The sequence below is a fragment of the Trichoplusia ni genome, unplaced genomic scaffold, assembly GCF_003590095.1.
Source record: "Trichoplusia ni isolate ovarian cell line Hi5 unplaced genomic scaffold, tn1 tig00000111, whole genome shotgun sequence".
NCBI lineage: Eukaryota > Metazoa > Arthropoda > Insecta > Lepidoptera > Noctuidae > Trichoplusia > Trichoplusia ni.
In genome coordinates, this window is record NW_020799983.1 from 20,526 (window position 1) to 33,887 (window position 13,362).

General features: G+C 35.0%; 2 protein-coding genes across 4 annotated transcripts; one reads left to right on the forward strand and one right to left on the reverse strand.

Annotated features, from left to right (window-relative positions):
- Positions 1–1,713: 1,713 nt before the first annotated feature.
- LOC113506900 (piggyBac transposable element-derived protein 3-like) lies at positions 1,714–9,183 on the reverse strand. Of its 2 annotated transcripts, XM_026889738.1 has the most exons (3): positions 8,441–8,816; positions 5,182–5,858; positions 1,714–2,624 (listed from the first exon to the last, which is right to left on the reverse strand). In XM_026889738.1, the coding sequence occupies exons 2-3, from the start codon at positions 5,839–5,841 to the stop codon at positions 1,725–1,727; spliced, it is 1,560 nt and encodes a 519-aa protein (XP_026745539.1). In that variant the 5' UTR covers positions 5,842–5,858; positions 8,441–8,816; the 3' UTR covers positions 1,714–1,724. The 2 variants fall into 2 exon arrangements, with proteins under 2 accessions (XP_026745539.1, XP_026745537.1); XM_026889736.1 differs by lacking the exon at positions 1,714–2,624 and having other exon boundaries at positions 2,680–5,858; positions 8,441–9,183.
- A 296-nt stretch (positions 9,184–9,479) lies between these two features.
- Positions 9,480–13,146, forward strand: LOC113506902 (regulation of nuclear pre-mRNA domain-containing protein 2-like). Of its 2 annotated transcripts, none has more exons than XM_026889740.1 (5): positions 9,480–10,121; positions 10,510–10,657; positions 11,590–11,731; positions 12,276–12,451; positions 12,877–13,146. In XM_026889740.1, the coding sequence occupies exons 1-5, from the start codon at positions 9,835–9,837 to the stop codon at positions 13,129–13,131; spliced, it is 1,008 nt and encodes a 335-aa protein (XP_026745541.1). In that variant the 5' UTR covers positions 9,480–9,834; the 3' UTR covers positions 13,132–13,146. The 2 variants fall into 2 exon arrangements, with proteins under 2 accessions (XP_026745541.1, XP_026745542.1); XM_026889741.1 differs by having other exon boundaries at positions 9,481–10,121; positions 11,590–11,719.
- The last annotated feature ends 216 nt before the right edge of the window (positions 13,147–13,362 follow it).

Here is a 13,362-nt window from a genome sequence, read left to right on the forward strand (position 1 = left end):
TGAAGTTAGATCTGTCAATATGGAAGCGAAATACATTCCTTTTTCGATGTAAGATTTAATTACATTTTCTAATTCCTTAGCAAAATTTAAAGCGTTATGTCTCATTTGTATTTGAGTGTCACCGCTTTCATCCCAGTTTGCTCCGACTATTGCTCTTCTAGTCGCAAACCCAAGTTCAAGTTCCCAAACATTATCGTAATTCTCTTCGAATGATAATGTTTCTTCAAGTTGTTTTTTCACAGACCTCAAAACAATATCAATATTACCGAAATTCTTTATATCCACATAGTAACCCGATTCTTCAAGATTGTTTACGAAACTTAAACAGCTTTCTTTTAAGGCATATTTAGGTTCCGTAAGACATCGTTTTATTAAATTTTGTGTTAATTTAATTTTTTTGTCCAGATCAGTTTCGTTTTCAGAATGTATAATATATTTGACAGTAAGGTTCCATTTAGCTCCGATTATTTCTTCTATTTCTGAATGACTTGTGTTTTTTGGACCATGTTCTGTAAATAAAGATGCTATAAATTCGTCAACAATTTCTGCGATGATCTCTTGGTTTATTAAACTAAAATTATCCGTTATATAATGCAATACGCTATTCATATGTGAAAGGTTCAGTTGTTTTACAGGTAATTGGCTAACTACTTTCCAAACAATTCGCGTAAATTCAGATAGTAAGCGACTGGGAAATTCATCATCCACAAAAAGTTCAAACAACTCTTTGTCATCGTTCTCATTTACAGTCCATGTAATACTTTTTAACGTATCAAATAGCTTATCTTGCGAATCATTACTAAGTTCTTTTATAATCTTTATATAAAGGGCCTTGTAAATTATCAATCTTAGGGAAATATTTTTCGTTTCCTTCCAAACATCTAAAACCAGTGTGTTAAGATTTTCGATACTGAAACATTCAAACGCGAGACGAATGCCATGTTTTTGAATGGATACTGGTGTATCTAATAGTGCTCGAACAAATTCTATGCACTGAGGTAATGGCAGGTTTGCCAAGTATGATTGAAACGTAGGCAAACAAAACCGCACATAGTCGCCTTTGATATATTTGAGCATGACTTCAAGAGCAACCGGTGGCCGCGAGTAGCACGCATGGGCGCATATGGCCTGTTGAATCAGTAGCATGTTTTTGTCAGCGGTTACGTGATCTATTTTTGCCTCTTCAGGAGCATATTTGTTCATAAAATCCGTTTTAAATTTCTCATCGGCGAGTTGGAAGATGCCATGCGTAGCAGCTCTAGCGTTTTTGTAGAACAACTCTTTATCTTTCAATAAATCATCGTAAAAATCGAGGAAGTCCTTTGCGATATCACCAGGATAATATGTTTTCAGAAGTGTTTGGAGCTGGCTCAAGTTGTAGTAAGCGCCACCAATGTGTGTTTTTATCATTGGCAGGTTTTCTACTAGGAGTTTCGCATCTTTTTTCAAATCACGTTTTAAGTTGCGGGGCTTCGAGTCTTCGCCATTATAAAAAAGTTTATGGTATTTAAATTCAGACGAGTCTAAATTTAAAAACGTAGTTACAACATCTGGGATGTCTTCTTTAGTCTTTTCGTTATAGTATAAAAGGTCTAAAGTGAAGTGGATAAATCTTCGCAGTTCGTGCTGTATATCATCATTATACGGAACTTTTCTGTATTTCTCTATTTCGCTCACGTAAATATCGAAGAGGAAATCGTATACCATAGCCCGTTGGTCTTTCGTCAACTTTTTGTGTTTGTATTTAATCTATAAAAATATACATTAGTCTTAACCTCTTTAATTAAAGCTTCGTCTACGTCTAACTTGTTTATTATACAATAAACTAAAGCAATAATTTTAAATTCGCTTCTACCATTAAATTGTTGAACTTTATCGTAAACATCTATGCTGTGAAATATTTTGTTTAAAGCGTTCCAGCAATCATTATCAAATTGGTAAACATCAAATTCTTGAAACAACTTATCTAAGAAATTCTCTTTAATGTATTTTGCTTCATTGTTGTGTCTTTCATAATAATACTTTAACATTTTTTCTACGCAACGATTCCAAATCGTTGGATTCGCAAGATGGATTTTTGCAGACTCAATTAGAACGTTGATAATCATTGCTCTGCGCGTTTGATCTGTGGTCCTATTGACATAATTTTTTATGTTACTAAAAGCCTTATCAAAGCTGACGAACTTATACCAAATGTATTCATTGTCATTGCCGAGAATCTCATTACCGCTTGCAATCTGTTTAAGAGCCCATTTTTCTTTTTCTTCATCTGTCATTAAATGATAACACTCTTGGTTATAAAATTCCAAAGTCATTTCAAATTGTTTACCTGGGTATGACGTGGTAAAGATTTGTTTTATAAATGCAAACTTATCATCCTTTAATATATTAATAATATGTTTGTATGTGCTATAGTAGTTCTCGTACCAAAAGGAATCCACTTTTTCTGGTATTAAAGCTTTTAAGTAAGTTTTTGCATCATCCGGGTTGCTGTTAGCAACCAACACACTTGGGTTCAGTATTCGCACATATAGCAACGGAAGTTTGAGAACTCTTTTCCTATGTTTTTTCATTATCTGTTTAGAAATACGTGCACCTAGTTGACCATAGCTTGCATCCTTAACCCTTAAATGCATGAATTATTAAATTGTAATGAATTTTTTTTTTTCAATTCTTTAGAAGCTGCGATTAACGGGAAAAATAATAAAAAAAATAACAATTAATATTTTATAGGTTTTTAATAAAAAAATCATGTTGATGCATTTTTGGGACATTATGCAAGATCGACAAAAAAAATGCTTTTATTAATTAACTGTGGAACAAATTGAAACAATCGTTTCCTTTCTTTGCACAAAGGAATACACTGCACTTTGTGCATTTTACAAAGCTCTGTAGCTTACAGCCAGGTCTCTTGCACCTCATGCGTTGGTCGGTTTTAATTTGGCTATGACCAAGATTGTCTAACCGAACGTCAGACGGTGGAAGAACCTGGCACCCTTTCTTTCTTTTTGCCTCTATGGTTTCAGTGATGCTGCTGTTGCTAGGACGTCCTCTTGTTGGCTGGGTCGTAGTACCATAGGTACATAAGACATCAGCCAGCTCTGACCTGAATTCTGACAGATTTTTAAGCTTCTTTGGATCTGCTCCTTTTCTTGTCTCCACAGTTTTGTATAGAACCCAAGAATTTATAATAGATACATCTAAAAGGTGGTAAAAAATCCTCATATACCATTTTCTAGTCTTGACTTTAATTCTATATCTGCCCAAAAATGAATCCATCAGATCAACGCCCCCCATATGGGCGTTGTATTCTTTGACTATTTTTGGGCAGTCTATTATTATTTTTTTCTTTTCTATTTTGTCATATCTTTCGATAGACTGTAATGGTTCAGCTCCTACGTAGGTCGAGAGCAGAACTACTTGCTTATTGTCTTTCCAACTCACTGAAGACATGTCGACCCCATCAATATGTGTAATATATTCCACATAGGACCCTCTTGGCACTTGTTTTTTCATTACATCCTGCTTTGAGGGCAATTTACATTTCTTACCTAGGCGGTTTCTTTGAACAGTTCCTACACATTGTATTCCTTCTTTAGCAAAATAATACATCAAGGGCAATGTGGTATAGAAATTATCATGGTATATAATGTGATTAGCATGTCTAGGAATTATTCTAGCAAGTTTTATCACTGTTTGTGATACAACCCCTATATCAGGCTCGTTAGGCAAACGATCATCTTTTTCTTTGCCAGCGTAAATTATAAAACGATAAGCAAAACCTGTCAGAGAACACAATACAAATAATTTAAAACCCCATTTATGGGGTTTATTAGGCAAATATTGTTTTAAAAAATGGCCCATCTTGGTAGCACACATTTGCTCATCGATGGATAAGCGCTGACTGATTGGAATGCTGGAGAACTTGGCATTGAGATGTTCAATTACAGGGCGTAGCTTGTGAAGTCGGTCATGCTGGGGATGACCTATTGGTAGGTGTTTATTGTTATCGTTGAAGTGAAGTACTCTTCTTATTTTTTCAAATTTATTGACAGGCATCGCTTTTATAATTGCTTCAAACCCGTGCTTGTTAGCCCAGTAACCACGTACACTTGGATAGTGGTAGACACTCATATAAATCAAGATTCCGAGATATTTTCGCAGTTCTCCTAATGTTATGACGTCAGGTCTATCAGGTTTCTTTTGTACAGCATAATAATTTGTTTCAGTAACAATTTGTGAAAGAAAATCTTCAGTAAAAAAGTAGGAAAAAAATTGGAAAGGTGTCTGAAGGTTCATCAAACTTTCAGGGTATTCTTCAGTTCCATTAAATTTTATGGCATTTTCGTTGAATGGCAGAGGTTGGTTTTTCCATATCAACCTCTGAATGTCTAAAGAATGTACCGGTGCATCAATATTATTTGAAGGAACAGCATCCGCTATTACAATAGGAGGATCGGGTATAATTTCTTCGTTATTATCACTAGACCTAGCCTCACCGTCGTCATTATCATTTTCTAAAACATCTAATAAATCTTGTTGGGTCGGATAAAAATCAAGTTCATCACCGTCCGACTCGAAATCGTCTTCAGAAATGGCGCCATCTTCCAGCTGGCGCAACCAAAACTCAATGTCACCATCTCTCTTATTATTTTCTGCCATTTCTAAAACAAAATAACCAACCACATGCATTGCACATGCAACCTCACCAAAGCAAAACAAATAAAATCACAAAATGTATTGCTTCATATAGCAGTATCAATTTTTTGTTTTTATGCACCAATAGTGCATGCTGTCCCATTTTTGCATCAAAACAAAAAAGCATCCTGTTCATATAACAATTATAGTAAATTTAAAAAAGCATAAATTATTGTATAAATAATAGTCATTACCTTTAGAAAACAATTTTTTTTTCTCCAAAATCAGCAAATAACTTTGTAATATACGTCGCCAAAGTGCACTCAACTGAAAACTATTTGAGAAACGCGCGCCAAAAAGTAAAATGTTAATCAGCCACAGATAACAACACAAAATGTCACGAGTTGAGTTATTCTGTGGTTAGAGAAGGAGCAAAAGAAACATTTCATACAGCCTAATGTGTCAAACACAAATATTATGGACGGATATTGGTGGTTTAATTGGGTGATTCAATTTTGGGACACTATGCGTTTAAGGGTTAACTGTTTGTTCCAGTAGGTCTAAATAATCTTCGCTAGAATCTGCAAATAAGTAGCTCAGATCCCGAAGAACAGGGAGCCTATTATTTTCATAGAATAGTTCTATAAAAGCTTTAGCTAGTACGAACGAGTGTCCAATCAAATTCTTTCGCCTTAAGCCTTGTATTGATGTGACTAGTCCACAATTAGAATTGTCTTTTATGACTTCTAATTTGAAGTTATCATTTGTGGAAGTAAGGAATTTTACAGCGATATTGTCTAACCTTTCGGATCGACAGTATTTATAAAATTCAGCGGCTCTATATTCATTCTGAACATGCATTGATATAGCAAGTAGGAGCTTCCTTTTCATTCTGAAGGACATCAATGGTATAACATTGTTACGAAGATTATCTACACTTATGGTATCGGAGAATTCGTCATCATACATCCATATGCATTTCAGGGCTCTTGAAATATGTAAACTGTCGCCTGACTTCAGGACTTCTATAATGTATCCTATTTTCCTGTATTTCGATGCCAGTTCTATTTTGAACAGTTTGTCTATGTCCGTCTCGCCTTTGATGTCATCGAAACTTACACCATTTGAAGCGGCTTCGCTGACTTTGACGTTAAAGTCGTGCTGCCTCTCCCCCAAACCGTTTCCCGTTAGTTTTATAACCATCTTGTTCGTTGCTGAATCTGTAACAAACGGTTTCTGTATCATTTATTTGGAACTTTAATCCAATTGACTATATACGTAGTTTTACTTCGCCCAGTTATAAACTCAATTTTTAAGTTGTGTTACTTAGTACTGGGACCCAATTCTTCTATTAACAGTGACCGATAAATGAAACAGTGGAACACTTACGGTCCATACAATGAATTTCCAAAAGCCTTGGGAGAATACGAACAGTGCCATTGTAATAAGCCTAATTAGTGTAATGTGATATCCGCAAGAAAACTAATTAAGTTCGGATATTTTTAAAATTGTCTTCTCAACTGAGAAAAATGCTTATGGCTGTATAGGGTTACTTTTTAACGACCAGCCAAATTTTCCAATACGTTTCTGTTGCGTAGATCGTTCTTATTACTGATTTATCATTATTTATTTTTTTAATAATACTGGGGTTTTCGAAAATATGTTAAATGAAATATAATTTACATGTACATAATTTATTCATGAAGTCCTTAAAACAGATGTAGATGAAAAGCAAACTCCTTCCAGGGACTCGAACCCAAAATTCGCCGTATGTGTTTCTATGCAGTTTATTACAATATGTAGCAGGTTTACCACTTGAGTAAAAGCATTTTATCAGTTTATTTTATCCATTTTGTGACTAATACATATCGTAAGTACCCACTGTGAGCAATATCTTTATTGTTAGGCAGTGACAAACTAAGTTATAATTTGTTAAACGATTGGACCATAAAGCCAGAAGTCGCAGGTTCGAATCCTGTCAGTATTTAATTACAAGGATTTAACTCTTTAGTGCGGGATTTGCTTTTCAATATGCAAAAGTGTGCAGTCTCGTAACAGACCGATGCGTGATTGGAAATTGGACGAAATTTGACACTATTTATATACTTTCAAGCATTTCTACCAACGCAATAATTGAAAATTCATTGTTTCCATTTATTTATCGGCCATTGTAAATAGCGAAATTGGGGGCCTGCGTACCTTGTAAATAAGGTAATCGAACAACAACAGATAGTCACCTAACTCAAAAAACACCTAAACAGGTGTAGGTGTGAAAAAACTGCATGACCTCAGAGCTAATAAACACAATATTAAAACAGATTTATAATGACTCATTGCCATGCTTCGTTTTCCCCAATTGAACTACGTCATAATGTTTATCACTCCTCTCGCTCAAACTTATAGGCATAGCGGAACTTTCATTCGCACTCCTAGTGTTGGATTTTACGATAAAAAGAAACATTTGTCGATAGTCAGTACCAGGTAATAAGCTGGTAAAATGTGGTTAGCAGGTAAAGGTTTAATGGAATTATGTTTTATTCCATTTTATTATCACATGTATTTTTAACACGACTTCTACAAGAAATACATCAGTCCGTTTGGGTATATTGTCATAGCCTTAAAATATTATAGTCGTTCAACACAGTAGTCTAACTAGACAGGGCAATCGCGCGGGGTGTGAGGGGCGGAAGCGGGGAAGCCGATACGAAAACAATGTTAACAGTTCCGGACCAGTCTTTCAGGGCTGTCGCGTGTTCGTTTTTTATTTATTTAACTGAGTAGAAAAATTTAAGGGAGGTCTTTGTCCTGCATTGGGACAGAAACGGCTAAACAAAGAAAAAACTACTTGTGCTGGGAGTGGCTGCAAGTCTTTATTTGCGGTCAGGCACAGAATACAGATTAATAAATCTGTTTTTTTTATTTGTTGTGTCGAGCCATGTGGATATCGCTAGAAATGATAATAGTAGATTTCAAACGTGGGAAAATCTAAAATCCCACGTTTGTAAATGGCACTCCATTCAAATTTTATCAAAATCGGTCCAGCCCTTTTTATAGTTGTAAATTGCATTGTCATCAGGTTTGAAGCTACCCTGAAAATTCCAGCCTGCACTTATCGGGAAGTACCTCAAAATTAAGTTGCAAAAATCCAACCGGAACGACAAACAAACAAACAATAAGAGTGACGTGAGTGAGTGTATAAAAATTTGCAAAATGTTCGACTGGCATAAACATTTTATTAGGTTCTGGACACCTGTTTTTAATTCTACTTATATTGTATGGTTGTAGTATTTGTTTCTGTGTTGCATGTCAAGATGATATTTTTTTTTCAAGTGCAAGCAGGAACTAGCATGTCAATAATAATTAACTGAATAATTTGAGATGGGCTTGTTTTCACTTTCAAGTGGGTACCTACTTATTAAAAAAAATACATAACTTGTAAAATATTTCTTCTTTCATTGTCTACACTCATCTTAGCTAATAAAACGATGATAAGAGCGGGTTAACATTTTTTAGACTAATATATTATTATGTTATATTGCTTTAATGTAATACGGCTACTTAATAAATAAATAAACATAAATAACTTGTGACAACCCTGGACTGCTTTTTTTACAGAATTGATTATTTTTTCAAATAGTGACCCGGCCCTAGAATGACGCCGCACGGCTGGGCCATGGTGTAGAGGATATCACTAAATTTAAGAAGTATATCTTCATCATTGGCCAAGCCTTTTCCCAACTATGTTCGGGACACCTTGTAGTGTGAATCATCTTTAAACATACACAAACAAGAGAAAACTTACCCGATTATAACCGTAATAATCCGTATGTAATCAGCGCTACATCGTCCAAAAAGCACTACAGTAAAACTAGTTTTCCACAGCCACCACTCCTAACCTAACTCACGCTCACTCCCTTATGACTCACACACAACACTATTCACTAATATACCCAAGGCCAAAAAATATAACTTTATCGAGACAGAATTGTTTGCTGTGCTGCCATCTAGCTGTGTCCGAAAAAGTATTCAAGCGGGAATAATTGAAAGCGGTTTCTTTTGACCTACAGAAAATATTTTAATTGAAAACTGTATAGAATCGAATCTGCAATAGCATTTCTACGGAAACTTAGAGCCTTAAATTCTCCTTCTTTAATCACCTTCGAGTTAATGTATAACCAACAGAAATGAGAAATATCAATTAAATGGCGTACCTACGCTCCGCCTAACTTGAAAGCGTCATCCTGCGCCCTATTCATGTCATATTTGTAAGTTTCAAGAATGATTGCTGTATTGTGTTAACTGTAACTATTCCTATAAATACTTACCTACTCTAATCTATTTGTAATTAGTTCTAAAGTGTAAACTAGATGGCGCCTCTAGTGGAACAAAACATCCTTCCCAAATTCTGCCTTGATTTTGACAGTTGGAAATTAGCTTTCGACATTTGCTGTCAGAAAGACACATGACATGATCTGCAGTCGAAAATATTAGTCACAGGATAAATAAATGTCTGTGCATTATAATGCCAACTTGTTAATTTCTCAATGCTGTGCACAGCCTTGTACACTTATGTACACTGTACTAAAAAGAATGAGTATCTATGGAATTGTAAAAAAAATGTTAATTACATATCTTAGAATAGAATAGATTTTTATTTGCTTAATACTGATTGAATTTAGATTTTAAATTCCTAGATTATTAACTACTAACGAATGTAGTGCCATTTATTATAATTTAATAAATAAACATAATTTAATACACACAAAATGGCTGTATAAGTCATCTTCCTTTGTGCTTAGTTTAGTTGGGTTGATAAAAAAGATATTAAATAGAAAATGGCGGTTGTTGTCTTTGGGAGAATAGTTCCGTAATAATTTCCATTTTCTCTGTATATGTTTAGCTTGTTTGAGATTAATCTAAACAGTAAACTGATGCATACAGTATTGTTATCTTAATTCAAAACAACTTTATATCCGATGCCAGATATGTATTCTTAACGAGAACTGAATTAGTGCTATCAACGCGGTTTTTCGCTGCGTCTATTTGTCCACATTAGCGTGTTGTGCTAAAATGAACATAACCCTTCGTGTAAGGATGATTCTACCTGTAATAAGTGTGAAAAATTAAATGAGTGCTATGATGCTGCCGTACTACGGCTTGTTATAGTGTCAGTGATACATTAAAAGTTTGATAACAATGGGTGAAACAGAAGAATTTAATACATTAGCCTTTGAAAAACGATTAATGCAATTAAAAGACACTCAAGAAAGTATCCAGGGATTATCTTCATGGTGCCTTAAACAACGGACACATCATAAAAAAATTGTATCAAGTTGGTTGAATGTGTTGAAGAGGGTTAAGGTGGAGCAGAGGCTTGTTTTGTTTTATCTCGCCAACGATGTGATTCAGTACAGTAAGAGGAAGAACTACGAGTTTGTAGAGAGCTGGGGGCTCAATTTACAGAAAGCTACTCCTTTAGTCAGGTATGTACACAAGAACAACATATTGTTATGGCAGGGAAAATCATAAGTAATTGTATGCTCTACCTATCTACCTTCCCATAACTTTTGTTTCTACTATACAATTTGCTTAGTCTACATTATCCTTGAAAGTATTCAATTATAGTTACCCCTCAACGTTATTTAATTTTAGCTTATTATTAAAAAAACTTAACTGTCTATAGTTCGCACTACTATTTCCATGCTTTGTATTTTCTAGTAGCTTAACTTCACAATTTTTTCCTTTAACACTTTTTCTTTAAGATAGTTTCAATCATACATGTCTACTATGAGATAAACAACTTTTACCAACAGACTAAATAAATAAAATTGAATTTGAAATTAATATCGAAGTAATTTTTGTTGCTTTCAGAGATGAAAAAGTGCGACCTAAAATACTGCGCATCTTCAAAATTTGGGAACAGAGATCGGTGTATGATGATGAATTTCTATCAGATCTGACGGGCTTGTTAAGTGCAGGGGCAATAAAGAAAACAGACGATGAATCTATTGAATTTCAGGTATTCTTTAGTCTTTTGTACTGATACCAGATGGACCCGATTAATGTTAAACCTATACAGAATATGTTCGCTCTTGCATTCAAATATTGATGGAATGAAGGCCTATTATCCCATCTTAAAGTAATATTACTAGGCAAGTGGAAGCATTACAGCATAAAGCAGTGTGTCTCAACTCTAGATGTATGTAAGAAGTCATGAAATCTCATTTGTTTGCGATGCAAGTGGACAAACAATCATTGTAATTTCTAATTATTAAATATTTCTAATTTATTTGATCAGTCTCCTAGCTATTTATTGTAAGATTGTAAAATAATTTTATGCAAAATCTGCCTAATTTACACTACTTATTGAGTAATGTTTAGAGTTTAATGCTTAAATGGCCAAGCGAATGTATGATATTTATGGCTAATTAACTTATATTTAAATTCTGAAGAGTTTGTTAGTTTGATGTTTGAGAACAATAATAATCAAATTTCTTCCGCAGTCTACATTAACAATACAAATGTAGTTGTTACCGCAGCACTCAACAGTTGTTTATTGATGCAAAAATATTTCTATCTTATAGTCTACTAACTAAAAAGCAGCTAAGAGCAAAGTGTTTTTGGAGAAAACGCAAAAATAAGGGGGAATTTATGTCTCTTGAAAACTATGCAACCTAAGAATGTGGTTGCAAGTTATATATGTAGACAAAGTGTTTGTGCACAATAAACAATATATTTCATTCAATCATATTGATTACGTTTTATTTAAATGAAACGAAATGACCAATTGTGGCTTAACGGCCTTTTAGTTAGTAGCCAGCAGAGAGTTAGTTCCATATAAAATTTTACTAAAATTGGCCCAGGCGTTTTGGTACATTAGTTCGATTTAATATAACGTTATTAAAAGGAATGAGCATTTTTTTTATTTGAACATCTGTATTGTTCTTACAGCCTACTCAACTTGTGAACAAAGTAAAGCAATGTGCAGTATTAGAAGCTGATACGGACCTTAGACTGAAGGATATCCATGACAGCCATCTTGAACTATCCGATGCAGATGCACTCAGAACTAGTCTTAAGGGTCTGTATGAAGGTTTGATTGCTTGTTTTTTCTTTTTTGTTACTGCTTTATTTTGTTCTTACCTTTCGGAGAGTCCTGTGCCCAGTACTGGGTCATTTATAGTCTTATGCTTTTTTATATATTTTACCGTCTTTATAAATGTCTTAGTGTGTACTGTGATTATTTTTACGTGTTCATGTTAGGAGTTTTGGTAAACTAGTAAAAAAATGTTTTTAACGTGTGAAGTACAAAATACAATTTAGTTAGTTTATATATTGGATCATAACATCATCTGGGCAAAATGAAAAATTTATTTCATACTGGTGAAAATATTTCACAAAATATATTAGAGTATGATGGAGGTACAACCTGGTGTCAGAGGCGTCTAAACATCCTGAAATATGCTAATGTTTCCTCGCCATGTTTGCCTTTACTGTTTTCGCCAAGGCATCATTACTAAGACCTAAATTTGCCAAGATTCTAGTAGGATTTGAACCTCCGACTTTCGACTTGACAGTCCAAGAATCATTCTACTAGGCTACTTGTTTAAATAATGACAATAATATCTCATTTACAGAGAGAAACAACAAGGATGACGTAGAAAAGGAGTTGAATGATGGCATCGCGTGCGTGGAGAGGTATACGCAAGCGTTACAGAGAGAGATAGTTGCTAGGGAAGCACTGCTAGCCCTCCTAACATCTGCCAATCAGTACTATTCTACTCAGAGGGGTGAAGTTAAAGTCGTCGCCTATGTAAGTATAAACGCCTTTACCATCACTCTGATGATGACTGAAAAAGGGCAGTTTACCTCGCCAATTTATCGGATCATCCTAGTAGTTTCGACTCAAAATTACTTAGTTCCGAAAAACGTCGAAAATCTGTGTTTTTTACGGATTTATTTGTGACTCTAACTTATTTACTAGCTTTTATTTTACAAAATCTATCTAATCAATCGGTTTCCTATTTATCGATCTGCTCGTAAAGTTGGAAGATGCTTGTAAGAGCTCTGCAATACGCTACTTTTTATCACGTCTAAGCCACTGTGCGTTACGTGTCATGGGTTTGGTCCCCGTGTACGATAAGTATTTGTGTGATTCGCGAATCCTAGCTCTGAGTCCGGGTGTCTTGGCGTGTTGACTTTGACATCGCTCAATTAAAAATTAATAAATGTATCCAGGCATACAAGAACTTTGGAGCAAGAGTGCGGGTATTAAAACGCAAGCTGGACGAGTTGATACCGACGCTGCCCCACGCGGCCCCGTCGCCGCCGCAGCGCGATGAGGACGTGCCCTCTCCCGGGCCCGACGAGGATTTAGACCTGCCGGCGCCCGCCGACAGGACCGATGATGATGACAGTAAGGAATATCCTGTCATCCATACAAGATATACACGCATAATACTCATTGAATTGTTTCAAAATGTGTCAAGTTAAGCCAAGCTTCAGTGATAATATTGGTACACTGTAGCACCATTACTCATCACATTTGTCTCGTTTTAAGATGACTCTTTTGTCAGGTCATGAAGTTGATCAAAAAAGGAACTTGTTGCTGATTTTATTTCAAATGAAATTCTAAAACAATCTCTGTCTGCTTGTAATCAAATCTTGCTAGTTGAATTTGAGACACTTCTCGGTTTGCGATTGCACTGAGAAATTTTGAGAGCA